The following is a 27,765-nucleotide window of genomic DNA, read 5'->3' as shown; positions in this document are numbered from 1 at the left end:
TGGGCAAACAGACCTTATCTCTACAAAAATAAAGTTAGGCATGCTGGCACATGTCTGTGGTTCCAGCTACTCACGAGGCTGAGGTTGAAGAATGTCTTGTGCTTGGGAGGTTATACAATAAGCTGGGATTGTACCACTGTACTCCAGCTTGGGTGACAGACCCTGTCTTAGTTTCACTGTCAACTGTACTTGGAGACTTGAGAAATGAACTTGGTCTTTTCAATACTGTAGACTGGGAGATTTGAGATCTGCATGGTTTTATTCTCGGTACAAGAAAAGGGGCTAGTAGCATGCTTTTTTCCCTCCCCCTCTACCGGACCATTTCCTGTATCACTAACTTGCTTTACCTCAAACTTTCTTGAGGTCTATTTTAGGCCATATGGCTCAATCTATTTTATTTTTCATGATGGGCTGTAGTTCATATGTTTTGAAGTTTCATATCTTAAAAAAGGAAATATAAGTGTGGGGTGGCATTTGCTATGGTCTGAATGTGTGCCCCCAAATTTGTATGTTAAAATCCCAACCCCCAAGGTGATATTAGCAGGTGTGGGTCTTTGGGAAGTTACTAAATCATAAGGGCAGAAACCTCATAATTGGAATAAATGCCCTGAAAAAAGAGAACCCAGGCCAGGCACAGTGACTCACACCGGTAATCCCAGCACTTTGGGGGGCTAAGGTGGGTGGATCACCTGAGGTCACGAGTTCGAGAGCAGTCTGGCCAACATGGTGAAACCCCATCTCTACAAAAAAAGTTACAAAAATTAGCTGGGTGTGGTAGCACAGGCCTGTTGTCCCAGCTACATGGGAGGCAGGAGAATTGCCTGAACCCAGGAGTGAGCAGAGATTGTGCCACTGCACTCCAGCCTGGGCAACAGGGTGAGACAACGTTTCAAAAAAAAAAAACCCAGAGGGCTCATTTGCCCCTTCCACCACACAGTGAGAAGGCACCATCCATGAGCCAGGAAGCGGGCCCTCACCTGACAGGATCTGCTGGGGCCTTGACGCAGGACTTTCCAACCTCTAGAACCATGAAAAATTTCTGTTGTTCCTATAAGCTATCCAGTCTGTGATATTTTGCTATAGCAGCACAAACAGACTTAGAACCATTAATTTCTGTTTCTCCTTTAGCTTAATACTGGACTTTGGTTTTAATCTTAGAATGGCCCTGCTAGCTTCTTTGCTTTACCTGTTTTCAAAACACTTTGAGCGAAGAATTTTTCACCCAGTTATCACACGATTAAAAACGATGCTTAAAATGAAAAAAAAAATGAGGACACCCCCACCTTCACTCTGCCCTACGTGGTTTCCAGGTCCTTTTTCTTAAAAAGAATATTCCTAGCTACTTACGGTTTTGCTAGTTTATTTCAAGAATTAAAACTGAGTCAAATTTGCACTTGTTATTCATTATTGGGTTTCTTTAGGTTATTCTGCTGTTCTCTCAGTTTCCCAGGTGTTTTGTGTGTCTTCCTTGTGCTATTAATTTTCCTGTGGCCTTGTTGGTCAGATCCACAGAGGTAAATGCAAGTGTTTTTCCTTGCTTCAGAACATGTGCTGTAATCACTACATCTTCTCCTAATTTTGCAGGTGACATGTACCTTGAAAGGAAATGAATACAGTTAACAGCAAATAATTTTTCAGAGGGAAAGTTGTGTGCATCTCACAACAGTGTTCCTATGTAACTTATTTTACTCCTACAAAGAGTTTAACAGTAGTACTGGTAAGTTTCTGTACTAGTCGTGCCCATTCCTTACCCACACAAGTTTCTTTTCCCAAATATATGAGAAGAAGTTTTCTTGCCTCCCTTTTTTTTCCCTTTAAGTTTCCCACTTCATATTTACTTGGGGATGGTGAAAGATTTCCTCCAGCTTTTATTTACTCTCCTTAACTTCTTAGGTGAAATTATCACTTGGTGTCTATATATTGTCCTATCCATATTTAGAATTTATTCGACTCTTAAGATGACAAGATAACAACTATAAGGAATTGATATAATGTCCTTACAGTCTCGGTGATGTATTGTCTACAAATATTTTTAAGGGATATGTATCCTACCCACTTGTAATTATAAGTTGTCTTTAACTCAGCTGACTCTAGCTAATTAAAAAAAAAAAACTTTTGGAGATGAGGATTGTTTAAAACAAATGTTAATGTTTTAAAGGAAAATAATTCCCTTATAGTTTATGTTTCTGCTTTTTAGAAGGAAGCCTTTAAAAAGGATATGTATTTTTGCCAAATTAAAAATAAGGCTTCAGTGTTTATGGCTAGGAGGTATAAGAAAGGTGGATCTGGCCGGGCGCAGTGGCTCACACCTGTAATTCCAGCACTTTGGGAGGCCGAGGCAGGCGGATCACCTGAGGTCAGAAGTTTGAGACCAGTCTGGCCAACATATTGAAGCCCTGTCTCTACTAAAAATATAAAAATTAGCTGGGCATGGTAGTGGGCGCCTGTAATCCCAGCTACTTGGGAGGCTGAGGCAGGAGAATCCTGTGAACCCTGGAGGCAGAGGTTGCAGTCAGCCAAGATCACACTACTGCACTCCAGTCTGCGCAACAGAGCAAATTCCATCTCAAACAAAAAAAAGGCAGATCTCATTGCTGGAAAGAACAGGCTTGTCTTGAATTCATGTACCTCAATTTAAATAAATGAAAAATGGTATGTTTAGTAGTAGTTTGCCTACTTTTTATTATCTCCCCAAATTTTGTCTTAGAAATCATGAATTTTGGCTAACAGCCATTAACTTAAACTGAGGGAAGATAAGGAACCCTTTGTGCTACAGATGAGCAAACATTAAATCTGGGCAATTCGGAAGTTGGCATTTTGTCAGTAATCTAAAATTTTCCCTGTTGTTTTGGAACCTAGCTTGTTTTTAACCTAAGTCACAGTCTAACAGGCATCCTCAGTCTGTGTAATATAGAACTTAATGTGCAAGGGTACAGTAAATGTACCATGTCAAGTAAATCAAAGAGTGACTCATGAGGCATTCATTTACTGAAACATTGTTCATTTACTTTTGAAATATCTCTAATTTTTGAGAGACTACACCCCAGTTTTTGTTCAAGTGAATCAGTTTTTGAAGCTTAGGTAGCTCATCAAGAGCCAATGCTTTTGGCAACACATACTTTGAAAGGACAAGACTATGTTTGACTTACTAAAAATGCCTTAGGATTGTAAAAGCAACAGTACCTTAGTAGATCATGAAATGCAGTGCTAGATTCGAAGATCTCTCTGCTCTTAATAGAGACTTTTAGGGAAAATCAAGTCATCAACTGATCTTACCACTTATCACATGAAATAAGGACCGTTGAATATGCTCACCAGTAACATAAGCAGAGCCTTTCTTTTCTGTACATCTTAATTTCAAAAAGCATTTGGCTACATCTTGTGATTTGCTTTACCCTCAATTTATTTCCATAAAGAAGGACTGAATGTTTCTTAAGTAAAACTGATAAAAGATTTAGATTCCTTAAAAGCCTACATTATTTCCATTACCTGGAAATATCTGGTCACAGTGGCCCTCTGAACCTAACCTCTCAATTAGGTTTTTCTGCTGCTTAGGTGGAAAAAGCAACTGTCTTGAAAGTAAATCCTTGGACCCAGCTCTGTATTGAATGGGGTGGGCCATAGTACCAGTTTATGCTGGAACTGAGTTTTTCACATTCTGGAAGTTTGACCCTGCAGTGAAGGGGCACTGCTCCCTGATCATGTATTTAACTCAGAGCATGTCTGTGTAGTCACAGGGAGAGATCCAGGATTGCTGCCCATTCTTAAAACCCAACACTTTGGGAGGCTGAGGTGGGCGCAGACACCTGAGGTCAGGCATTTGAGCCCAGCCTGGCCAGCATGGTGAAACCCCATCTCTACTAAAAATACAAAAATTAGCCGGGCATGGTGGCACATACCTGTAATTCCAGCTACTAGGGAGGCTGAGGCAGGAGAATAGGAGAATTGCTTGAGCCCTGCAGGTGTAGGCTAACGTGAGCCAAGATCATGCCACTGCACTTGAATGTTTGGGATCATTCCCCCTTTACTATTGATACACACTGTACTTGGAAATTACTGCTCTAGTTCTAGATTTTAAGGCCCTGGAGTATTTTAGGACAAAATCTATAGCTGCACTTAAGGAGATAAGCAGCTAATCAAATCTCATGTGTTATTAACATTATAAATGTTGTTTAGTCTCAGTTGTTTATACAGTTATCACACTGAAGGCATTTGGAATACAGTTTGGATACATACGTTATGTTCAGATCGACACTGACTCCAGTTGCTCCCCTTTCTGTGCATAGCAGAGCATATGTTGAGATAGTATCTATTAACGTGGCTGTCAAACCGCCATGGAGAGTGCCTAGTTTATTGGTATGCTCTTCTTCTACTTTCATTTCAAAAATCACTTTCCCCGGAGCAGCAGAGACAAGAGTCACCTAAGTGTAAAAAAAAGAATTCTGAACATTGATTCTGTGGAAATAGAAAAGCCCAAACAGCCCATGAAGAGTAATCATTGGATTGAACTGAATCTTCCAAAAAAGGTTGACAGAAATTCAAATAAATTGCCAATCTGTCTGATAGAAATTAACCCTCATGCAAGTTTATTTTTAAAGAAAAAGGCGTGTTTATTGAAAAAATAGTAGTTTTTACTGCTCTCTGCTCCTCTGTAGAAACCAAACGTTCAGTCTGAGCTTTCCAGTCATATGTACGATGCCTGGCATTTTTGGATGTCTCCTTGGACATCTGACACCAACAAAGCCACCCAGCTCAGATCTATTAACTCATTATAGGTTCAATTTGTTGTTTCCTAGTTTTGTACAAGCAGAATAATATTAATATTTTAAGTGACTTAAAGAACGGTTCAACTAAAAAGACAATTCATGGAGTTACTAGAATTAAAAAAAAAACTTTTATAACCCATTAGTGTAAAGTGTAACAGTACAATCCAGCAAAGTAAGTTATTGCTTTTAAGGTGTTGCCCCATTTAAAGTAAGTATAATGAAAAAGTATTACATGAAAGATACATGTAACAGTGCACATAAAATTTCATGATTTTTATATCAAACATCTTTAAAAAGGCAACTTACAGAAAGGTAAGTTTTCCTATATATTTAAATTACTAGGAAAAACCAACATGTATAATATTTAGAAGTTAGAGTTGAGCTATGAGGAACGTGCTGTATCCAGCAACAGTAATTTTCACCCTCACTAGAGGTGTTGAGAAGAATACGGGTGACTATTTGGTGTCTCTGTTGTATCTGGGAGTAGGAGGGATGTCTCAAGCAATAAATGGTTGGTTAGATTCTAGCTAAGTACCATTTGTTGGGCACTTTGATAGGCTATGCACTGTGCCAAGCACTTTACATACACTATATAGTAAGGAAAGGACAACGTCCATTTTGCAGAGAACTTTAATTCAGAGTGATTTATTTTCAAAGGTCACCCAAGATGTGATAGAAACTGAGATTCAGATCTAGGTCTTCCCACCTTCATATCTCCCAAGTCACTCACTATATATTAAGTAACCTCTAGGTATGTAGTGGCCCTTATGGCTCCTACCAGGAAGACAGTTGAGAGTTTCACAAACTACCTATTTAGTGGTTGTATTGTTGAAGGCCCTGAAGGAAAACAGAACCATGCAACATAAAACATCCTAAAAAATATTATGTCATGCCGGGCACGGTGGCTCAAGCCTGTAATCCCAGCACTTTGGGAGGCCGAGGCGGGTGGATCACGAGGTCAAGAGATCGAGACCATCCTGGTCAACATGGTGAAACCCCGTCTCTACTAAAATACAAAAAATTAGCTGGGCATGGTGGCGCGTGCCTGTAATCCCAGCTACTCGGGAGGCTGAGGCAGGAGAATTCCTGAACCCAGGAGGCGGAGGTTGTGGTGAGCCGAGATCGCACCATTGCACTCCAGCCTGGGTAACAAGAGCGAAACTCCGTCTCAAAAAAAAAAAAAAAAAAAAAATTATGTCATGTTTTGCACAACAGGTAAATCAATGTTAAAAATAAATGTTAGGCCAGGCGCGGTGGCTCAAGCCTGTAATCCCAGCACTTTGGGAGGCCGAGGCGGGTGGATCACGAGGTCGAGAGATCGAGACCATCCTGGTCAACATGGTGAAACCCTGTCTCTACTAATACAAAAAAATTAGCTGGGCATGGTGGTGCGTGCCTGTAATCCCAGCTACTCAGGAGGCTGAGGCAGGAGAATTGCCTGAACCCAGGAGGCGGAGGTTGCGGTGAGCCGAGATCGCGCCATTGCACTCCAGCCTGGGTAACGAGAGCAAAACTCCGTCTCAAAAATAAATAAATAAATAAATAAATAAATAAATAAATAAATAAATGTTAGAATACAATATTCTGTTTTGTTTTGTTTTGTTTTTGAGACGGAGTTTTACTCTGTTGTCCAGGCTGGAGTGCAGTGGTGCAATCTAGGCACACTGCAACCTCCGCCTCCCAGGTTCAAGTGATCCGCCTTCGCCTCCCAAGTAGCTGGGATTACAGGAGCATGCCACCACACCCAGCTAATTTTTGTATTTTTAAGAGATGAGGTCACCATGTTGGTCAGGCTGGTCTTAAACTCCTGACCTCAGGTGATTGGACCACCTCAGCCTCCCAAAGTGCTGGGATGACAAGCGTGAGCCACCACACCTGACCCAGGATCATCTTTTTATAGCAATAAATGATCTAGCCACAAGATGTCCTCATAAACTAATAATACATACCAAGCAGGAATAAGGTGTAAACTCAACCCATTCAGACATTTATGTGATTCTTTATATCAGGCATTGGCAATGTAAAAAATGAAGTTTAATCCCTGCTCTTTCTTAGTGTGTTCAGCCTAAAGGAAGAGACAAGTACAGAAATTGCAGTAGAAGACATTTCTGTAGACAGAATAAATACAGGTTTCCTGGAGTAAAGATATCTAACTTTTAAAAGTGTATGTTTCCTGGGAAAAGACATTAGGAAAGGCTTCCTGGAGAATGACATCCGAGTCTTGAAGAAGAGGCAGGAGTTAGCCAGGTGAAGATAAGGAAAAAACCCAGGCAGTTTAAGAAATAGAACTAAATATGAGCAGCTTGTAGATATCAAAGGTAGTTTTATTGAATATATGTATTTTTTGAGACAGAGTCTTGCTCTGTCACCCAGGCTGGAGTGCAGTGGAATGATCTCAGCTTACTGCAACCTCTGCCTCCCAGGTTCTAGTAACTCTTCTGCCTCAGCCTCTGGAGTAGCTGGGACTACAGGTGCGTGCCACTGCACCCAGCTAATTTTTGTATTTTAGATGGAGTTTCGCCAAGTTGGCCAGGCGGGTCTCAAACTCCCAAAATGCTGGGATTACAGGCATGAGCCACTCTGCCTCAGTTTTGGTGTATTTTAAGGCAGTTTGTTCAGTAAAGCTTAGTTCTTAAAGTTACATTTTATTACCTAACTTTGGCTGAGATGACAAAAGGTAAGACAAATGTCACTGTTAGATTTTTCTAGTATGGAATATTGGTTTAGTTTTTTTCCTTCCAGTTTGAAAGGCCAAAGGACATAGTAACAAAATTGTTTTAAAATTTACATTGGAATAGAGAGAATTCTGTACTGGGCAGCCTCATAAAGCAAGATAAATGCCTTTCTATGTTCTCAATTCTTGTCTCCACAAGTCAAATAAGAGAATTAAACCAACAGAAGAAAATGATGAAGGAACAGTTCTCCCCACCCTCTCAGAGCTAATGAGTAGTCTTGTTGGGGAAGAGACCGATGCAGAACTTGTTTCTGATGAAGAAGGGGAGCAGGAGAGAACCTCGTGAAAAACATCTTGGCCTTGGTGAAGATGGGCTGTAGGGCGCACACTTGTTTATTAAGCTCTATCAACACAGCTAACTCCGTGTTAGAGACCGTGCTGAGCAATTTGGCATGTGCTGTCTCAGTGCTGCCAGTGTTTGAAAAGAATCCTGTTGTCTCCATTTTACAGATGAGAAACAGCTAGTTTAAGTTTAACTAGGATGTCTCAGATATAACAATTATGCAGAACAGCCTGCCCTCCCATATCTGGACTGCTACAAACATCTAGGTCCTGATTCCTTAGGTCTCTTAGTGGAGGTGAGTATGGAAGCTTTTATGATGTCAGAGGGTCAAAAATTTTCCTGCCATGGCCTAACAACACAGAACTGCCCAGATACGTTCCAGTGCCAGGACCCTGCAGGTTGGGCAACTGCAGTAGGTTGGCAAGAACTTCTATGGCTCAGCACCATTTGGCACAATGGGCTCCTTAGTTTATCATAAAAATTCTTACATGCACACACACATATACAATAATCTGTCTCTTTTCTATATGGCCTTATATCATGCTGTCTCTTCCCAGCACCTCATGCACTCACATGCGTTTATACAATCGTCTGTGTAATCCCAGCACTTTCGGAGGCCGAGGCGGGCAGATCACTGGAGGTCAGGAGTTTGAGAGCAGCCTGGCCAACATGGTGAAACCCCGTCTCTACTAAAAATACAAAATCATCTGAACATGGTGGTGTACACCTGTAATTTCAACTACTTAGGAGGCTGAGACAGAAGAATCCCTTGGACCTGGAGGCAGAGGTTGCGGTTAGCCAAGTTCATGCCACTGCACTCCAGCCTGGGCGATAGAGTAAGACTGTATCAAGAAAAAAAAAAAAAAAGAGGATCCAGGTTGCCATATAGCCCCTTACCCTCCCTCTCCCACCTGAGCTTAAATTCATCACAAATAGACACTCCAGGTGACAGAGAGTCTCCCCTTTCCTCACTTTTTCAGTATCGATAGGGAGAAGGGCTGCCTAATAACAGCAGTGAAGATGCTGTTATTCATCACTGAGATGGTCCTTTATGAAGCCGAGAACGAAGAACTGTCCTTAGGCCTTGGCATTTCAGATTATTCTGGTCTTTAAAAGAGTTGCATTCTGGGGGCCGGGCGCAGTGGCTCACGCCTATAATCCCAGCATTTTGGGAGGCTGAGGCGGGTGGATCACGAGGTCAAGAGATCGAGACCATCCTGGTCAACATGGTGAAACCCCATCTCTACTAAAAATACAAAAAATTAGCTGGGCATGGTGGTCCGTGCCTGTAATCCCAGCTACTCAGGAGGCTGAGGCAGGAGAATTGCCTGAACCCAGGAGGCGGAGGTTGCGGTGAGCTAAGATCGCGCCATTGCACTCCAGCCTGGGTAACAAGAGCGAAACTCTGTCTCAAACAAGAAAAAAAAGAGTTGCATTCTGTTGAGCAGGGGAATAAATAAATAAGCCACTGCCATCACTGTGACTGCTGCTGACTGATGTGCAGCTCCCCACCACTGCTTCTGCTAAACGGATAAAGGAATGTCTGTCTCTGGCTCAGTAAGGGTGTCTGTGATGGGCCTAAAGCACAAGAGTGTGACATAGGGCATGAGAAAATCTGTGTATATAAACATGTGAGCTACCCAAAAAAGGCTGTATACAGAAGCACAGAGAAGAACAATCTTAATGGATGAGAATTTTGTATGTGTATCTTTGTGAATAAGGCTGTTTTCAGGCAATTTTCCCTGACGACGGTCATTGCTAACTTCATGTGTGACACTGCAGATGACAGGAGGTATGTCTAAGGACAGTATGTGAATGGACCTTCATATAAGCAGGAAAGGGGGTAAAAAGAGAGGATGTGGCAGTGTGATGGGGTGGCAACAGCAAACACAGATGACATGTTCAAGGGGCTCTAGAAAGGCCGATGCTATACAGGTACTATGGTTCAACCACATTGCTGTTATCAGTCCAGCATTGCTGCTTTATAAGCTTCATTACACAGGTGGCTTCCACTTAATGGTTTAGAGTACTGGCTCTGGAAGCTGACTTAGGCAAGGCCCTAAACTGAGATTTCCCCATCTACAGAGATAATGCACTGCCCTTACAGGGTTTTGTAAAAATTAAGATTAAAATTCAAATTAAGCAGACAGGACAAGGCCTGGTATATCACAGGTGATCAAAACACTAATTTTGGGAGGCTGAGGTGGGAGGATTGCTTGAGCCCAGGAGTTTGAGACCAGCCTGGGCAACCCAGCAAGACTCCAACTCTAGAAAAATTTTTTAAAAATCAGCCACGTATGGTGACATGTGCCTGTAGTCCCAGCTCCCAGGGAGGCTGAGGTGGGGAGGATCGCTTGAGCCCAAGAGGTCAAGGCTACAGTAAGCTGTGATCGCACCACTGCACTACAGGCTGGGTGGCAGAGTGAGACCCTGTCCACAAAACAACAACAAAAACACTTTAATTTGCATCCTTATTATAAAAACTATCAAACAGAAATTTTGGTTTGTATAGTTTGGGATGAATTTTCTTAAAATTATTTCTATTGCCAATGTCGACTACGACTTAACCACCACACTCAACGAACCCTTGGCAGCCTCTCTCTCCCTTTAGTGACCTTGCAGCATTTGGAGGCATTGTGAATTTTGCTGGGCTTCCCTTAACTCCCATGACGCCACCTCCTCTTGGTTTTCCTCCTGCTCTGCCAGCCACTCCGCAGTCTCCTTTGCTGGATCTTAATTCTCAGAGTTAACTAGTCATTCAGAGACCAAACTTGGTATCAGATTTACTCAGAAGGATACAGGATATAGTTCTCTCCTGAGTTGTTACAACTGACTTCCAATTTATCTCCCTATTTCTGTCCTTGCCACCACTCCCATGTTTAGTCTCAATATTAGCAACAAGAATGCTCCTTTGAAAATACAAACAGTGGTTGACAGAAAATGACAGTGCAAAAGGGATATGCATCCAGCACAATCCTTGATTTCGTGTTCAGATAAACCTATTGTTAAGTTGAAAATATCAAAATTTATGATTGGCTTATCCCAATGTGACCCCATCGTAAGTCAAAGAGCAGCTATAGAAGTCAAATTATGTCACTCTTCTGCTTAAACCCTCTCTAATGAAGCCCTCAAACACTGAAAAGCACAGCAGCGGAAAGTGTGAGGCGCTTACACTTATGTTCCCCTTTCTGGAACACTCTTCCCCTTCAATATCCATGACTTTCTCAGGTCTTTATTGAAACGTCCCTGTTTCAGTGACATCCTACCAGATGACATTTAAAACTGAACTTCTTATAAAAAGAACTCATAGGTATCCACATCTTGGGGTGGAGTGGGGGTGGATTTAATTCCCCTGCACCAGTACTCTCTGTCTTCCATCTTTATTTTCCTTTACAGCAATGATCGCCATCTAACATACTATACGTTTATTTTCTTTACCTATTTTGTTTAGTGTTTGATTTGCTCCACTAAAATATAATTTCCTTTGCGTGCAGGGTTTTCTCAGTTGTGTTCACTGATACATCTCCAGTACCTAGAACAGGAATGTTTTAGTAGTTAACGTACATTCCTAAAGACAGACAAATCAGCAGATAGGACCTAACAAACGTTAGTGAAGGCATAGAAGTGGATCAGAGGAAGGAAGTCGGGGCTGCCAGGGAAGGCTTCTCAGAGATGGCAGGTGTCACCCAAAAAGGACTTCGAAGGATAAGTGAAAATGGCAGGCAAACGGGGCAAGGGTAGAGGATCCAAAGGTAAGTAAGATGCTGCCCTAGTCCTCAGGGAGTGTACAAAACAGCAAGGGTTATCAGAGAAGGCCCAAATAACCAGAGTTGGCAAATTAATGCCATGGGAAGCAAAATAAAGCCCTAGCAAAGAGCAAAGAGGAATTCAACGACATAGTCCCTGAAGGTTAGTTAGCTGTTTAAGTAACACTGCTTCTGTTCATTGAAATAGTGGTGGTGGTGAGAAATATGCTATTAAAGAATAAAAACAATTACCGTACCACTAAAACAAAGTTTAGTGATTAAAAAGAAATCAGTATTTTTTTTTTCCCAAAGGCTGCTAAGTGACAGATTTTATTGAATCATTCCAAAATGCCTGTAAATGTGGGTGCTCTGAAGGCCTCTATCACATGGATCTCATTGGCAAGGCTTCTCATATACAGGAAAAAGGGGGCTGACTGGGAAGGAGAGAGCCTTTCTTATCCTGTCTTCCATAGATTGAGGATTTGGGAAATGTTTGTTCACACTTACAGTTCTCCTTTAAAGAGGGAAAGCACAAATTGTGTAGAATTTCTGCAACTGAGCTTCAGTTTGCAATCTAGTACTTGAGTAGAGTAGTTCCCAGGAGGGGATGATGCCCTGAAGGAACACAAATATGGCGAACCAAGGCCAGAGGCATAGCCCATTCTCCATACAAAACGAAACAGGTACAAAGAAACCTAAATTGTCTCTGTTCACTGAGGAATGGTATGCTACAAAGTTCTGGAACTCTATGACGGCCAAGTAAAAACTACAGTTTTTGTTTAGTGTTCCATTCTCTTTTTTTTTGGAAACGGAGTTTCGCTCTTGTTACCCAGGCTGGAGTGCAATGGCGCGATCTCAGCTCACTGCAACCTCCGCCTCCTGGGTTCAGGCAATTCTCCTGCCTCAGCCTCCTGAGTAGCTGGGATTACAGGCATGGACCACCATGCCCAGCTAATTTTTTGTATTTTTAGTAGAGATGGGGTTTCACCATGTTGACCAGGATGGTCTCGATCTCTTGACCTCGTGATCCATCCGCCTCGGCCTCCCAAAGTGCTGGGATTATAGGCGTGAGCCACCACGCCCGGCCAGCTAGTGTTCCATTCTTAATTAATCAGTAGCTCAGAGGATCTATACAGAAAGAACTAAATCTTGACTATCTTCCATGGCAGAGAAAACGTATTCATCATTTCTCTTGAAATTAGTCATCCATTCACCACTGCTAAAATTATAATTAATTTTATAAAATAGTTCTCTTTGCTGTGAGTTTATGCCACATTCCTTTCCTCTACAATATGAATCACACTTACTTGAGTTCATTATTTCGCTAATTGTATGCTGATTCCTTAAATCCTATCTCTGAGTCATCTTACTGTTTTTAATTATAAAAATAAGAACATTCGCTTTACATATATAAAGGAGTATGGAAATACAATTTCCTACCTACTTCTCCTTCAGTGCGGAATATCATTCCACGCCATCCTAGGCTTACTCAGATATACACAGGGTATACAATTTTTTTAAGGGGTGTTTTTCTTGCCTTTTATTCAATTACAAAAATGAAATCATATTATACACATTACTTGGCATTTTCATTTTTTTCCCCCAATGTATCACAGTCATTTCTCTAGCTCAATTCATTTAATTTTTTTTAGAGATGGCAGTCTCTGTAATTTGCCAGGCTGGACTCAAACTCCTGGGCTTAAGTAACCCAAAAAGAGAAGGCGTGCCACCATGCCCAGCCTCCAACCCAATGTATATAGATCTCTTTCAATAGCTGTGTGGTATTCCCTATATATTAGAATTTATCAAACTATTTCTTGAAATATGTATTTCCGGATTTTTTTTTTCACCATCACAAAGATGTTTTTATTTGTAGAGGATCAATTGACAAAATTAGATAGCTGGGTATAAGAGTATATATTTTAAAGGTTTTTTTTGTTGTTTTTTTAGACAGAGTCTCCTTGTTGCCCAAGGCTGGAGTGCACTGGTGCAGTCTTGGCTCACTGCAGCCTCCGCCTCCCGGGCTCAAACGATTCTCTTGCCTCAGTCTCCCGACAGCTGGGACTACAGGCGCCACCACCACCACGCCTGGCTAATTTTTGCATTTTTAGTAGAGATGGGGTTTCGCCATGCTGGCCAGGCTGATCTTGAGCTCCTGATTTCTGGTGATCTGCCCACCTCTGCCTCCCAAAGTGCTGGGATTACGGGCGTGAGCTGCCGCACAGATCTGCCAGATTATTTTCCAACAGTAATGAATATGTTGTTCCCTCATTGCTCATCAATATGTATGTTACCTTAATTTTTACACTCTGACAAGCAAAACATACTGTCTCATGGTTTTAATTTGCATTAGCCAGACTCAAGGTGCTTTTAAGCATCTTTTAATGTTTATTGCCTATTTATTTTTCTGTGAATAGCCTATTTCTGTCTTTTGTGTCCATTTACCTATTACAGTCTGTCTCTATAGTTTTTACCTATCAGATTTTAACACCAATTCATATGGCAAAATTGCAGACGGTCGTATTTTGACTTTTATTGTATCTCGACATAAAAAGATAAGTTCAGATGAACAAAGTGCATAGTGCCCGACACACAGTGCTATGTAGATGTTTTTAAACATAAATATGATTGAAATTTCTAACTTTTTAAGGTTGTGCACATCATTTAATGACATGCTCCTGTTAGTAAATCATTTTTGAGATGTGACTTACAGTAACACAGGACTCCACGTGGAGTTGCTGTGATTTCTTTTACTAATTCTTCCACGGTTGGACATTTAGGTTACTTCCCCCCACACACTTTTTTTTTGAGACAGGGTCTCACTCTGTTGCACAACTGGACTGCAGTGGCATGATCATAGCTCAATACAGTCTTGACCTCCTGGGCTCAAGGGTTCCTCTCACCTTAGCCTCCTGTGCAGCTGGGACCACAGGCACATACCAACACACCTGGTTAATTTTTTGATTTATTTTTTTGTAGAGATGGGGGCTGGGCAGGTCTCACTTTGTTGCGAAAGTAGAAAGGGAGGGGAGGGGAGGGGTGTGGCACTCCCCCATCTTGTCATGTGACGCACCTGCTCTCACTTTGCTTTCAGAAATGACTGTAAGCTTCCTGAGGCTCTCACCAGAAGCAGGCACCCTATATCTCGTACAGCCTGCAGAACTGTGAATCAAAATAATCCTTTTATTTATAAATTACTCAGTCTCAGGTATTCCTTTATAGCAATGCAAATGGACTAACACAGGTGGTAAATTTGTGTATCTTACCAAAAATTTTAAAAAACGATACATTGGTATTTCCTGAAATTACTTATTAATGACACTCTTTTTCTAAACAGTACCTCTGACGGGACCATTCCTTGGAGTACACTTTCCATTCCTAGGTTACAAATTCCTAGAGGCCAAGAACTATGGTTGGTATTTCTTTACAATCCCACAGTACTTAGTTCATTGACAAATTTAAAAGTGATCTTTATAGCAAGAGCAAAATATTTATTCTGATTGTTAACCTTTGTTTTTGGTGTTTTTTTTTTTTTCATTTTTTAAGTTGAGATTGAGTCTAACACCTAATGTTAGCCAGGGTAGTCCTGAACTCCTGGCCTCAAGCAATTCTCCCACCTAAGCCTCCCAAAGTGCTGGGACTACAAGTGTGTGCTACGGTGTCCAGCCTGACTGTTAACCTTTGTTCTAAGTCAATTTTTAACCTTAGCACTATGAACATTTGGACTGCGTAATTTTTTGCTGCAGGGGAAGGGGCACAGACCTGTGCACTGTAGGATATTTAGCACCACTTCTGGTCTCTATTCATTAGATGCCAGTAGTGTCCCTCAAAAATGTCTCCAGACATTGCCAATGTCCCTTGGGGAGCAAAATCACCTCCAATTGAGAACTGCTCATCCAGGTCATATTACCTTAAAAAGTATAGCAAAAGGAAAGAGACCATGCTCACAACTAGATGTATGAATTACTATACATAAACACATTATCCCTAGCAACTCTGCCTACACAAAACATAAACAGCCACAAAACCTCTTTTAGATAAAATTAGCAAACACAGAGTACCTACAATGGTATCAATCTGTGCAGTTCACCAGCCAGTAATATGTCAGTACTGAGCACTTCCAACGTGGCTAGTCTGAACTGAAAAGTACTGTAAGTATAACATTCACAATGGATTTCAAAAATTAAGTATGAAAAGATTTAAGACTCAAAAAATTAAAAAAATTTCTTTTTTTTTTTTTTTTTAGAAACAGGGTCTTGCTCTGGCAGCAGGCTGGAGTGCAGTGGTATAATCATGGCTCACTGCAGCCTTGAACTCCTGGCTCAAGGGATCCTCTTTCCTCAGCCTTCAGAGGAGAGGAGACTACAGGGACGTATGACCATGCCTGGAACATTTTTAATGTTTTGTAAAGAGGTGTCTTGCTATGTTGCCCAGGCTAGTCTCAAACTCCTAGCCTCATGCAACCTTCCCACCAAGGCCTCCCAAAGCACTGGGATTACAGGCATGAGACCATGCCCGATTGAACACTTTTTTTTTTTGAGACAGAGTTTCACTCTTGTCACCCAGGCTGGAGTGCAGTGGTGCCATCTTGGCTCACTGCAACTTCTGCCTCCCGGGTTCAAGCGATTCTCCTACCTCAGCCTCCTGAGTAGCTGGGATTACAGGTGCCTGCCACAACACCCAGCTAATTTTTTGTATTATTAGTAGAGATGCGGTTTCTCCATGTTGGGCAGGCTGGTCTCCAGCTCCTGACCTCAGGCAATCCACCCACCTCTACCTCCTAAAGTGCTGGGATTACAGACATTAGCCACCACACCTGGCCATGATTTAAAACTTTTTAATGGTGATTACATGATAAAAAATATCTTGGATATACTATTACCTATATTACTAAAATTAATTTCACCTATTTTTTTCACTTTTTACAATGTGGCTTTTATAATTTATAACTACACGTATCACTCACATTGCAGCTTACATTATATTTCTACCAGATAGCGCTAATCTAGACACTTCTTACTGCAGCTTCTGGGATACTCTTATTCCTGGTCAAGGGGCATATCAGTCTTCTTGGAAGGCAAGTTACCATCACTGCCAACTTAGGCAAGGATGTCGTTTATGACTATTCCAGTGTGTCTGTTCGAGGTATGAGGAGTTTAACCAGATACTCAAAGGCAATCCAATCCATGGCAAGATTATCACAAGGAGATACACACTCATAAAGTTGTTGAGAGCTTAACAAGGAAAATGACTACAGATTTTTCAAGAATTTCAAATTTCCCCTTAGGCCAATATATCCTTTTCTGGATGTGAGAGATGGAAAAGTTCTTCTTCAAAGTTTTTATCTTAGACTACATATAAGGAATTACAATCTCTTGCTCTATGGCCATTATCCACTTGTAGCATAAACATACACCCATGTATATATATTCTCTAAATCAGCTACATCTCAAATCAGCTACCTTGTCTCACCCTGGCATGTCTGAACAGAACTGGGCAAGCTCCAAACCCTGGTGCACGCTATTTCTTATTTGGAAACCCTCCTGACCTTCTCCTGACTAGTCTCCTCTTCTTCCTCATCTTCTTTCTCCTCATCTATTCAGGAAATTTCCAAGTTTTCAGCCAATCAGGTAAAACGTAGAATGTGAGGTCTTTGTTCCAGCCAATGGAAACTGGACATAGCAGTAGAGGGACTGCATCAGGTTATGAAAGTTATAAATGTCCCTGTCTCGTTGTTCAAGTGTGCTCTCATGGCAAGACTGCTGGCAAGTTGCACCCTTTCTGCAGGAAGTAAAGTAGCCTTACTGAGTCATCCACTATCTCAGTGTGGATTTTTCCCAACGTTATAAACCCGTTTCCAACAAATTTGGGGGCTCATCTGGGATTCCGTTTCCCCTCTGGGACAGTCCTTGGTTGTCTCTTGTGGGGAGGTGCCCCGCCACCCTATTGCAGTAGCCCCGGGAGAGAGAGCCAGAACTTACCTGGTGCGAAGAATAAACCTAGAATCTCAGCAATACAGAAGAAAGAGATACCAAACCGCCGTGACCAGGGGCCTCGGCCAGGCAACCTCATGCATGAGCCAAGGTAGGAAACGTTGCAAAGGGGCGACAAAGTACTTCCTTGGTGGTCAACTTCTGGAGGGTGGAATGTGTGTGTGAATGTGGTGTTGTTTATGTGGCTGGTGACAAGTCCTACTGCTGGAGAGCAGCCAAGGAGGATGGTACGAATGAGAAGAGTGTAAAGGACCCTCAGAAGAGGGAAGGGAGGAAACAGGTCAACCTCCCAGGTCAGCCAACGCAAGAAATTCCCAGCTTAAGCGGAGGTTGAGTCTTCCATAAATGGAATAGGCAAGGGATTACCACCTTGGGGTTTGAGTCTTTCGCAAATAGAATAGGCAAGAAATTCCCAGCTTGTGAGGGGGTTGAGTCTTTTTTTTTTTTTTCTGGCCTTTACTGTGCTGGGAGAGTCTTCCATAAACGGAATAGGCAAGAGATTCCCAGCCTGGGGGGTTGAGTCTTCTATAAGAAATGATAAAGTATTGCTCTTTTATTTGGATTAAAGAACTGATCCTCAAGCCCGCAGCTGTATGGCCAAAATTTGCGTCAGATGAGGATTAGGTCTGTCAACTCTTTTTTTTTTTTTTGAGACGGAGTTTCGCTCTTGTTACCCAGGCTGGAGTGCAATGGCACGATCTCGGCTCACCGCAACCTCTGCCTCCTGGGTTCAGGCAATTCTCCTGCCTCAGCCTCCTGAGAAGCTGGGATTACAGGCACACACCACCATGCCCAGCTAATTTTTTGTATTTTAGTAGAGACGAGGTTTCACCATGATGACCAGGATGGTCTCGATCTCTTGACCTCGTGATCCACTCACCTCAGCCTCCCAAAGTGCTGGGATTACAGGCGTGAGCCACCGCACCCAGCCTGGTCTGTCAACTCTTAATCATGTATGTCAACAAGAAAAGCCCTGTCTGACAAGAATAGACTATGCTCTCTGTTGGCAGCAGGGGCCAGTTGTCCTCTACTCATTAAGAGAAGGAAGAAAACAATCAGAGAGTAGAATAAAGTAAGGAACAGTCTCACCTAAAAAGGGTGGAGCTTTTACCCATGAGCAATCCATGTGTAATTGGGACCCTTTAGACCGTCTTCCCTCATTTCCGACTCCAGCTCCTGTTTCTGCCATCCACATGGTACTGCCTCCTCCTGCCTAAGCAGTGCTGCCACCCCAGAACCCAACCTAGAATTCCCTACTCCCCCGTATAACCCAGGCTTCGGAGAGCTAGCATGATCTCAAAGGCCTGATCATTGCCAGCATGTGTTCTTCCAGTGAGAGACAGAGCAATGCAAAAGAGACATCCTTTCCCCTCTTCTTCTAAGGAATCAGCTTCAGCTTCAAAGCTTTTTTTTTTCCTCTCTAAAGAAGATGCCTCAAGGAGGAGGCATGGTTGCTTAGTTTTATGAAGCCTCAAAGAGGAAGCGAGGTTGGTTTTGTGAATGCTCCCTTAACTGCTTCTAAGGTCTGCAGTCTAAAACTTCAGCCATTATTAGATGATCCTGATGGGGTAGCAGAACAGATTGATCAGTTTTTATGTCCCCAGTTATATACTTAGAGCAAGTTAATGTCCATTCTAAGTATTCTCCTTTTCAAGGGAAGAAATTGTAGACATGGAGAGCCAGATAGAAAGAGACAGAGTGTCAAAGAGAGAGAGAGACACAGAGAGTCGGAGAGAGAGAGAAAGAGAGAGTGAGAGAGAGAGAGAGAGCCAAAGAGAGAGCGAAGAAGAGGCAGAGAGGGAGAGAAAGAGAGACAAGGAGGCAACGAGAAGGAGAGACAAAGGAGAGAGATTAGGAAGAAGGGAAAGAAATATTAAGAAAGTTCTAAGAATGCGCCTTTAGTAAGGAAAGTTCTAAAATAAAGTTACAAAGATTGTCTAGGACAGTTGTGAAAAATGTTTAAAAAGGAATTTATGCAAGAAGCGTTGCATAATTTTTGTTTGAAAGTTTAAACAACTTTTGAAACATTAACCATAAGGAAATTCAGTGTGTAAACATCTCGGCTAAAGTTAAAGAGGCATCATCCAGTTTGTATTTAAACTGGACATTGAAATAAAAGCACAACAGGTTTTTCTTAAAGCACTAACCTGCTCTTTAACAAAGATTATAGAAGTCCTCTTAGCACAGGCACCACTCCTAGAATTTCCAGTACACCAGCACCAGCCTGGAGACCACCCTACTCATGCTGCTAGCCACCAAGACTGCCGTTTGCACAGAAAAGAGACAGACACATCACACCCGAGTCAAGAAAGCGCCATCGCTATTAGAATCATGGGCTATTATTCCAGGTTAAAGCTAAGAAAAGCTTAGTGTATTCTTTTCTTCCCTTTAACTACTCCCCATCTTGTAATTAATGTGATCAGATCTGGCTCACCTCAAGTTGTTGTGCTGATGTCTGTTTAGTTATGCCTTGTGGAGATGTGCATAACCAAGGACAGCTTGCTGCTTTGGAAGGATGTCTCTGTCCCTCTTAGACTTCCTCAGATCAGGAAGACATAATGAGTTTCTCTAAGGATACTAGTAATCCAAGGAATAGTAACTGTATTAATTGGTAGGAATCAGACTCTTACCCCTATAAAACAGAATCTCTATGTTCTGCGTACTCTAATGTCATATGGAACACTAAAGGTTTAGGATAGCCTGCTTCCACAGGTCTTCCTCCGTCCTTAAAACTATACATCCACACAAAGGAATTACTCCTTCTAGCTGCCAATATAACCATGTAATCCTATACAGCTTACTATTGTTATTGCAACATCTGAAAACTCTTCCCCTTCATTAAGTCGTATTTGTGGTATACGAGCTGACATTTCAGGAAAGGATCCGAAAGAAATTTCTGAAATGCATTTATTGCTCCTTCAACCTCTTATCAATTACTCCTTGACAAAACCAAATTCTCAAAGGTAGAAGTAGAGGACCTAATGCAAACCATAGCGATTGAAACAGGATATAAGGACGCAAATGCCTGGTTAGAATGGGTTAAATATTCCACTTGCACCTTAAATAAAAGTGACTGTTACGCTTGTGCGCACAGTAGGCAAGAGGCCCAGGTTGTCCCCTTTCCACTTGGATGGTCCTCAAGTCAAGAAGACATGGAATGCATAGTAGCTCTTTCTCAGGATTCCAACTCCTGGAATAACGAATTGTGCTAAGTTCTTTCTCTGCTATTTCCTGAGGTTCAACACCCTGCGGGGTCAGCCCCCAAGTGCCATTCAACCTCCATCTTCCGAGGTAGGGTTTGCCTCATGCCTCTCACAGCAGGAGGACAACTCAATGTTCCTTGGAAATTTCACAGGATGCAGTGAAGCAAGGCACTTCCCAGAGCTAACCCATCAGCCTTCTATCAGTCATCCCCGAGTGGATGTATGGTGGTATTGTGGGCACCCTTACTGGACACTCTGCTAAATAACTGGAGTGGTATTGCACTCTCGTCCAATTGGCTATCTGTTTTACCCTGGCATTTCATCAACCAAAGATAAAGGAAACCCACCGACGACATACAAGAGGAGCCCACTATGGGTCCTTCGATTCTCATGTGTATTTGGATGCAATCAGGATCCCAAGAGGAGTTTCAGATGAATTTAAAGCCAGAGATCAGATAGCTGCTGGATTTGAATCAACACTATTCTGCTGGGTGACAATAAATAAAAATGTAGACTGCCAAGGCGGGCGGATCACCTGAGGTTGGGAGTTCAAGACCAGCCTGACTAACGTGGTGAAACCTCGTCTTTAAAAAAATAAAAAAAATAAAATGTGGACTGGATAAATTATATTTATTATAATCAACAACGACTGATTAACTATACCAAGTATGCTGTTAAGGGAACTGCAGAACAGTTAAGGTCTACCAGCCAAATGGCATGGGAAAACAGGACTGCTTTTTACACGATGTTAGCTGAAAAGGGTGGTGTTTGCATAATGATTAAGACCCAATGCTGTACTTTCAATCCAGATAACACAGCTCCAGATGGACGTATCACGAGACCCTTACAGGAACTTATGACCCTATCTAATGAACTAGCTAAAAATTCAGGAATAAATAACCCCATTTCAAACTGGCTAGAGAAAGAGTTCGGCAAATGGAAGGACAGTGTGGCATCAGTCTGCACTTCCCTGGTAGTGGTATTACGTACACTTCTTGTAGGACGTTGTGTTATACTCTGTGTTTGAGGACTTGTGCAAAGGCTTGTTAATACTACCCTCACTAACCTATCTCCAACTCCTCCTCCATCCTATCCAGAGAAATTACTTCTGTTGGAAGACCAAGTCGAACAATGAAGCAAGGACCTATTCAATACATTTGAAGAAGAATTATGAAATAAAAAGAGGAGGGAACTGTGAGAGATAGTAAAGTTCTTCTTCAAAGTTTGTATCTTAGACTACATATAAGGAATTATGATCTCTTGCTCTATGACCATTATCCACTATTAGCATAAACATATACTCATGTATATGTATTCTCTAAATCAGCTACATCTTAAATCAGCTACCTTGGCTTGCTCCAGCATGTCTGAACAGAACTGGGCGTCTTGTTCCGGCCAATGGAAACTGGACACAGTAGTAGGGCGAATGCATCAGGTTATGAAAGTTATAAATGTCCCCATCGCCTTTGTTCAGGTGCGCTCTCAAAGTAAGACTGCTGGCAAGTTGCACCCTTCCTGCAGGAAGTAAACTAGCCTTGCTGAGTCATCCATTGTCTTGGTGTGGATTTTTTCCGACATTATAAACCCATTTCCATCACTGGATAATTTACCTTTCACAGTTACTATCAAATAATATGCCCTTGGATTTTATGCCATTTGCCACTTGAAAACATTAAATACATTTGTCTAAGAATTATTTCCTCTATTTTTCACAAAAGCCCTGAGAGATAGTTAAGGACAGTTATACACATTGTTACAATATGGCCTGAGAGTTGTGTTTCAGGAGGGGACCTGCAGATAACTGCAGCTGATCTGTGTTTAAACTCCACTTCCAAATTTCCCAGTACTCTATCTTAATCAGAAAAACAGACACGCATGCATTAAAACATTTAGGAAAACCCCTAAACATTCTTATGTTAAGTAACTCAAGAAGCTGACAACACCAAGGGCTTTCGTTATTCAGGCTGTGAAAGGAAAATATCTTGGGCCCCAAAATCACTAACCTACAAGGAAAATTCAAGCTGGGAACTGCTCAGGGCAAACCTGCCTCCCAATCTATTCAAAGTCATCCCTCTGCTCACTGAGATAAATGCATATCTGACTGCCTCCTTTTGAAAGTCCTATCAGAAACTCAAAAGAATGTAGTCCTTTGTCTCCCATTTACCTGTGACCTGGAAGCCCCTCCCTGCTTCCAGTTGTCCTGCCTTTCTGGACCAAACCAATGTTGGTTTTACACATATTGACTGATGTTTCATGTCTCCTAAAATGTATAAAACCAAGCTATGATCTGACCACCTTAGGCATATGTCATCAGGACCAACCTTGGCAAAATAAACCTTTTTTTTTTTTTTTGAGAGAGAGTCTCACTCTGTCGCCCAGGCTGGAGTGCAGTAGCATGATCTCAGCTCACTGCAACGCCTCCTGGTGCAAGTGATTTTCATGTCTCAGCCTCCTGAGTAGCTGAGATGACAGGCATTTGCCACTGCACCCAGCTAATTTTTGTATTTTAGTAGAGATGGGGTTTCACCATGTTGGCAAGGCTGGTCTTGAACTCCTGACCTCAGATGATCCGTCCACCTCGGCCTCCCAAAGTGCTGGGATTACAGGTGTGAGCCATCAGGCCTGGATGGCAAAATAAACTTTCTAAATGAACTGAGACCAGTCTCAAATTTTCTGCATTCACATTTAGCAACCAAGAAGGGATTCTGAGTGGAGGTGCCCCTGACCTTTGACAAATCTCCTATCAGTGCTTGCTACCAGCATGAGCTAACTTTATGGCTCAAACCAATAGGACAATTTGCTAAGGTCTGAGAGCACCCCCTCCAGAGAATCCCTATCTCTCAAAATTTGGTCGAGATCTAAAGTTTATTTTGCTGCAAAAATCCTTTTTTTTTTTTTTTGAAATTTTACTTGTTTCCAACAAAAGGAAGGCAAGGTTTTCCTGCTTCCATTATGATGGAAGGCAAGCAGCTCCTTTATGGAGTTTGAGCTCGCTTCCAATAGGGAAGATGAGGTTTTTTTCCCTGCATCTAGGATGGCTGAGAGCAGTCGTCACCCTGAACCCCATCTCTAGGTAAGCAACTGAATTGGGGTTTGTCTTGGCTAAAGTTAAGATTAACAACCAGCTGGTCTTAATTTCTCCTTACCAATAGAGTGCTCAGTGATCATACTGTTGGGGTTCTCCCATTGGATCTGACCAACTCTACCTGACTTGGTCAAATCAGAGTGAGAATTCCAAATGATGGGTAACAAGGCCTCCCTATTTCGGCTAAAACTCACAGCTGCAAAAGAAAAAGGAGAAAACAAACATATATTTGGTTTATGTGCTTGCTTCCTGTCTTAAAAAAAATTATTCTTTCATTTACTTTTCTTACACCCTACACCTCCTTCCCCCTTTGCCATCTGCAGTACCAGAAAAAATCTAGAGAAGGCTTCTAATGACTTGAACCCCTTTAAAGAATTCAGAAGAAAGGTGCCACTCACCCCCTTTGGGGGTGTTCTGTTTTCTTTGTGGAGTTTCAAAAGTCATGGGCAGATTCTTTTTAGGTCTAAAGCTCTGTTTTCCCATATTGCATAACTTACCTGTCTGGTAGGGGACTTTTGGCCCCGTTCCCCGGCCATGTGGAAAGGGCCTAATTCCCGACAAAGGTAGCCCTTCCTCCCCTGCAGGGAGGGGCCCTTATCTCATTCCATCCAGGCCCGGCCCAAGACCAGCAACCTTCCCGCCTGGCCGGTCACTGAACCAATCACCATCCACCCCATCAGCTCTCCCGTAACCTCCCCTCCCACAAACTCCCACCCGGCAGGTTTCCTGCCTAGCAACCAACCTGGCCAATCACTACCCACCAGGTCAACTCCCCCTAGCCTATCACTACCTGCCAGATCAGCTCTCCCACCGCCCCAGGCCCTCTGCCCCTATAAAACAGATTGAACAAAGAAAGCGCGCGCGATTCCTCCCTGCCCGCCAGAGTCGCCCGGAGATCCCAATAAAGTTGGTACTGGTCACCACGCTTCCTGCCTTGTGTCGGTGGAGCGCCTGCCTGCCTCCGTGGGTCGGGGTCCCACAACCGGGGTCACACAACTGGTGCCGAAAACCCAGGAGGTTCGGGCTGCTGGGCTCCCCACAGCCCCCCTCCCCCGGCGACCCCTCTGGATCTGGCTGATCTACACTCTGAGTAAGGTAGGATCGATTTTATTACTCTTTCCCTGCCTTACCTTTCCTTCCCCGTGGGGTGCACGGCAGTCCCTCCCAACTCCAACTCCACGGATCTCTCGCCAAGCGCCGGCCAGCCCGAGTATGATCCTTCAACCAGGCTCCAGGAGCCTTTTGGAAGCGCCGGACAGGGGACGCCCTCTCTGACTCTTCCTCTCTCCAATTCTCCGGGTATTTGTAGTGTTCGGGGGACGCCTCGTCCTACATTTACTCTCTCCAATTCTCCGGGTATTTGTAGTGTTTGGGGGACGCCTCTTCCTACATTTACTCGGTAGTTGGCAGGGAACCACTGCCGCGCCACCCATGGGGAACGCAGAGTCCAAAATACCCCTTAACACTCCTCTTGGGCGTTTGTTGTGAAATTTTTCCAAATTGGGATACTCGCAAACCTTGAGGCAAAAGAAACTTATTTTCTTGTCTCAAGTGGCATGGCCTCAGTACCAGCTCGAAAACCAGTCACATTGGCCCCCGACTGGTACTTTCGATTTCAACATCCTTCGTGATCTTGATAATTTCTGCTGCCGCACCGGCAAAGAACGCGAGGTGCCTTATGTGCAGGCTTTTTGGGATCTCCGTACCCACCCGGACCTTTGTTCCACTTGCTCTACTCATCAGGTTCTTTTAGCCCAGGTCCCTCGCAACACCTCCTCCACCATCTCCATTACCTCTCCCCCGCCTTACTCAACACAGGAAGAGCTGCCTGAACATCTGTCTCCTCCCCCCACACTTCCTGCCTCAGAGGCCTCGCCTCGCCCTTCCCCAACTCCCTCTGCACTTCCTGCCTCAGAGGCCTCGCCTCGCCCTTCCCCCACTCCCTCCGCGCCTCCTCCTTTGGAGACCGCACCCTGCCTTACCTCCCCGGTAGCCGCCCACACTCGCTCACATCAGCCCACCCTCCTGGCTCCGCTTCGAGAGGTGGCCGGGCGGAAGGTTTGGTTAGGGTACACGTCCCTTTCTCCCTTCAAGATCTAGCACAAATAGAAAAGTGCTTAGAATCCTTTTCCGCCGATCCATCTACATACATAAAAGAGTTTAAGTACCTCACTCAAGCTTATGACCTCACCTGGCATGACATTAGGGTCATCTGCACCTCTACCCTAACGGCCGAGGAACACGAGCATATTCTGGCCGCCGTCCAACACCAGGCGGACAAAGATCATGCCATAGACAATCAAATTCCTTTAGGCCCTGAAGTTGTCCCCAATGAGGACCCGCGGTGGGATTATCAGGCAGGACGGGGCTCTGATTTACCCAGGCGGGACCGCATGATACGGTACCTCCTTCGGGGAATGGAGGCCGTATTGAACAAGGTAATCAATTATGATAAATTAAGAGAGGTCACCCAATTCCCAGATGAAAATCCCGCTCTTTTCCTAGGCTGCCTACAAGAAGGTCTAGTCCAATATACTCGACTAGACCCTATATCCCAAAATGGTGGCCGTACCACGCCCTTAAGATGGTGGCCGCCTTACACTTTTAATCGCATCCTGTGCCTCGCCCTTAAGATGGTGGCCACCCTACACTTTTAATCCTATCCTGTGCCTCGCCCTTAAGATGGTGGCCGCCTTACACTTTTAATCCTATCCTGTGCCTCGCCCTTAAGATGGTGGCTGCTTTATACTTTTAATCCTATCCTTCTTTCTTTCTGCCTAATTCCAATGCCACGGTCCTAGCTTCCTATTTCATTTCCCAGTCTGCCCCCGATATCAGGAAAAAACTAAAAAAGTGTAGAGGAGGGTCCGGAAACCCCCATACAAGACCTAGTAAACATGGCCTTTAAAGTTTTAATGCCAGGGAGGACACAGCTGAGGCAGCCCGCCAAGCCCAAATGAAGCAGAAGGTCACCTTGCTTGCTGCCGCCCTGAGGCCGACAGGAAACTCAAAGCCAGGGAGCCCAAAGCTAAAAAGCAACTCTTGTCCTCCTCCTGGAGCATGCTTTAAGTGTGGCAAGGAGGGACACTGGTCCTCGACCTGCCCCCAGCCTCATCCGCCCACTAAGCCTTGCCCTATTTGCCAGCTCATGGGACACTGGAAGTCGGACTGCCCCAACTTGCCCAGGGTCCCGGCCCCTCCAGGTCGGCGCACTGGACAGTAGGGGGCAGCCGCTGGGAGCCTGGAACCTGGTCACGCAACCCAAGACCCAGGCACCCAGAATTCCCCGTTCCCGGAATTACTGGGGCTGTTGGATGAATAGTGGGGCCCTGGCTCCCCAACTCCGGTTACCCTTGCCGAGCCCAGGATTATACTCAAGGTAGCGGGTAAAAGTGTCTCCTTCTTGCTCGATACGGGGGCTACCTATTCTGTGCTCCCCACTTTTTCTGGACAAATCATTCCTTCCCAGGTCTCTATTATGGGGATTGACGGAACTCCTAGGACCCCAGGCCAAACCTTGCCACTTACATGCTCATATGGCCCTACCCAGTTTACTCACTCCTTCTTGGTAATTCCATCTTGCCCGGTGCCTTTACTGGGCTGAGATATCCTCTCCAAACTAAACGCCAGCATTGCCTTCTCCCCAACCGTTCAGGGTGATTTCCTCTTACTGGCCTATGCTCCCGAACATCCACAATCCGTAGACAGTCTACGTGCCCTCCTCCCCGAGGTTAATCCCCAGGTCTGGAATATAGACAGTCCCACGGTGGCAACACACCACCAACCCATTAAAATCCTCCTCCAAGAACACTACCCTAGGTTCCTTTGCCGTCCTCAATTCCCCATCTCTAAGGCACACCGCATTGGCCTCAGACCCATCATTGAGCGGCTTAAAAGCCGTGGCCTCTTAATCCCTATAAACTCCCCTTGTAACACCCCTATCCTTCCTGTCCTC

At 43.6% G+C, this 27,765-nt stretch overlaps 1 protein-coding gene across 1 annotated transcript in view; it reads right to left on the bottom strand.

Moving 5' to 3' along the window:
* Positions 1–1,343: 1,343 nt before the first annotated feature.
* Positions 1,344–27,765, bottom strand: part of ACOT13 (acyl-CoA thioesterase 13) — a 42,830-nt gene continuing 16,408 nt past the window's right edge. Inside the window, exons 2-3 of the mRNA XM_012458526.3 lie at positions 4,237–4,421; positions 1,344–1,595 (exon numbers count right to left, since the gene is read on the bottom strand). Coding sequence (XP_012313949.1) covers positions 1,439–1,595; positions 4,237–4,421 — 342 coding nt within the window. The 3' untranslated portion in view covers positions 1,344–1,438. The remainder of the gene's footprint in view (positions 1,596–4,236; positions 4,422–27,765) is intronic.

Source organism: Aotus nancymaae, unplaced genomic scaffold, assembly GCF_030222135.1.
Source record: "Aotus nancymaae isolate 86718 unplaced genomic scaffold, 86718_ANA_hifiasm-v0.15.2.pri h1tg000051l, whole genome shotgun sequence".
Lineage (NCBI taxonomy): Eukaryota > Metazoa > Chordata > Mammalia > Primates > Aotidae > Aotus > Aotus nancymaae.
Note: the sequence above shows the minus strand (reverse complement) of the source record. Positions and strands in the feature narration are given on the sequence as shown.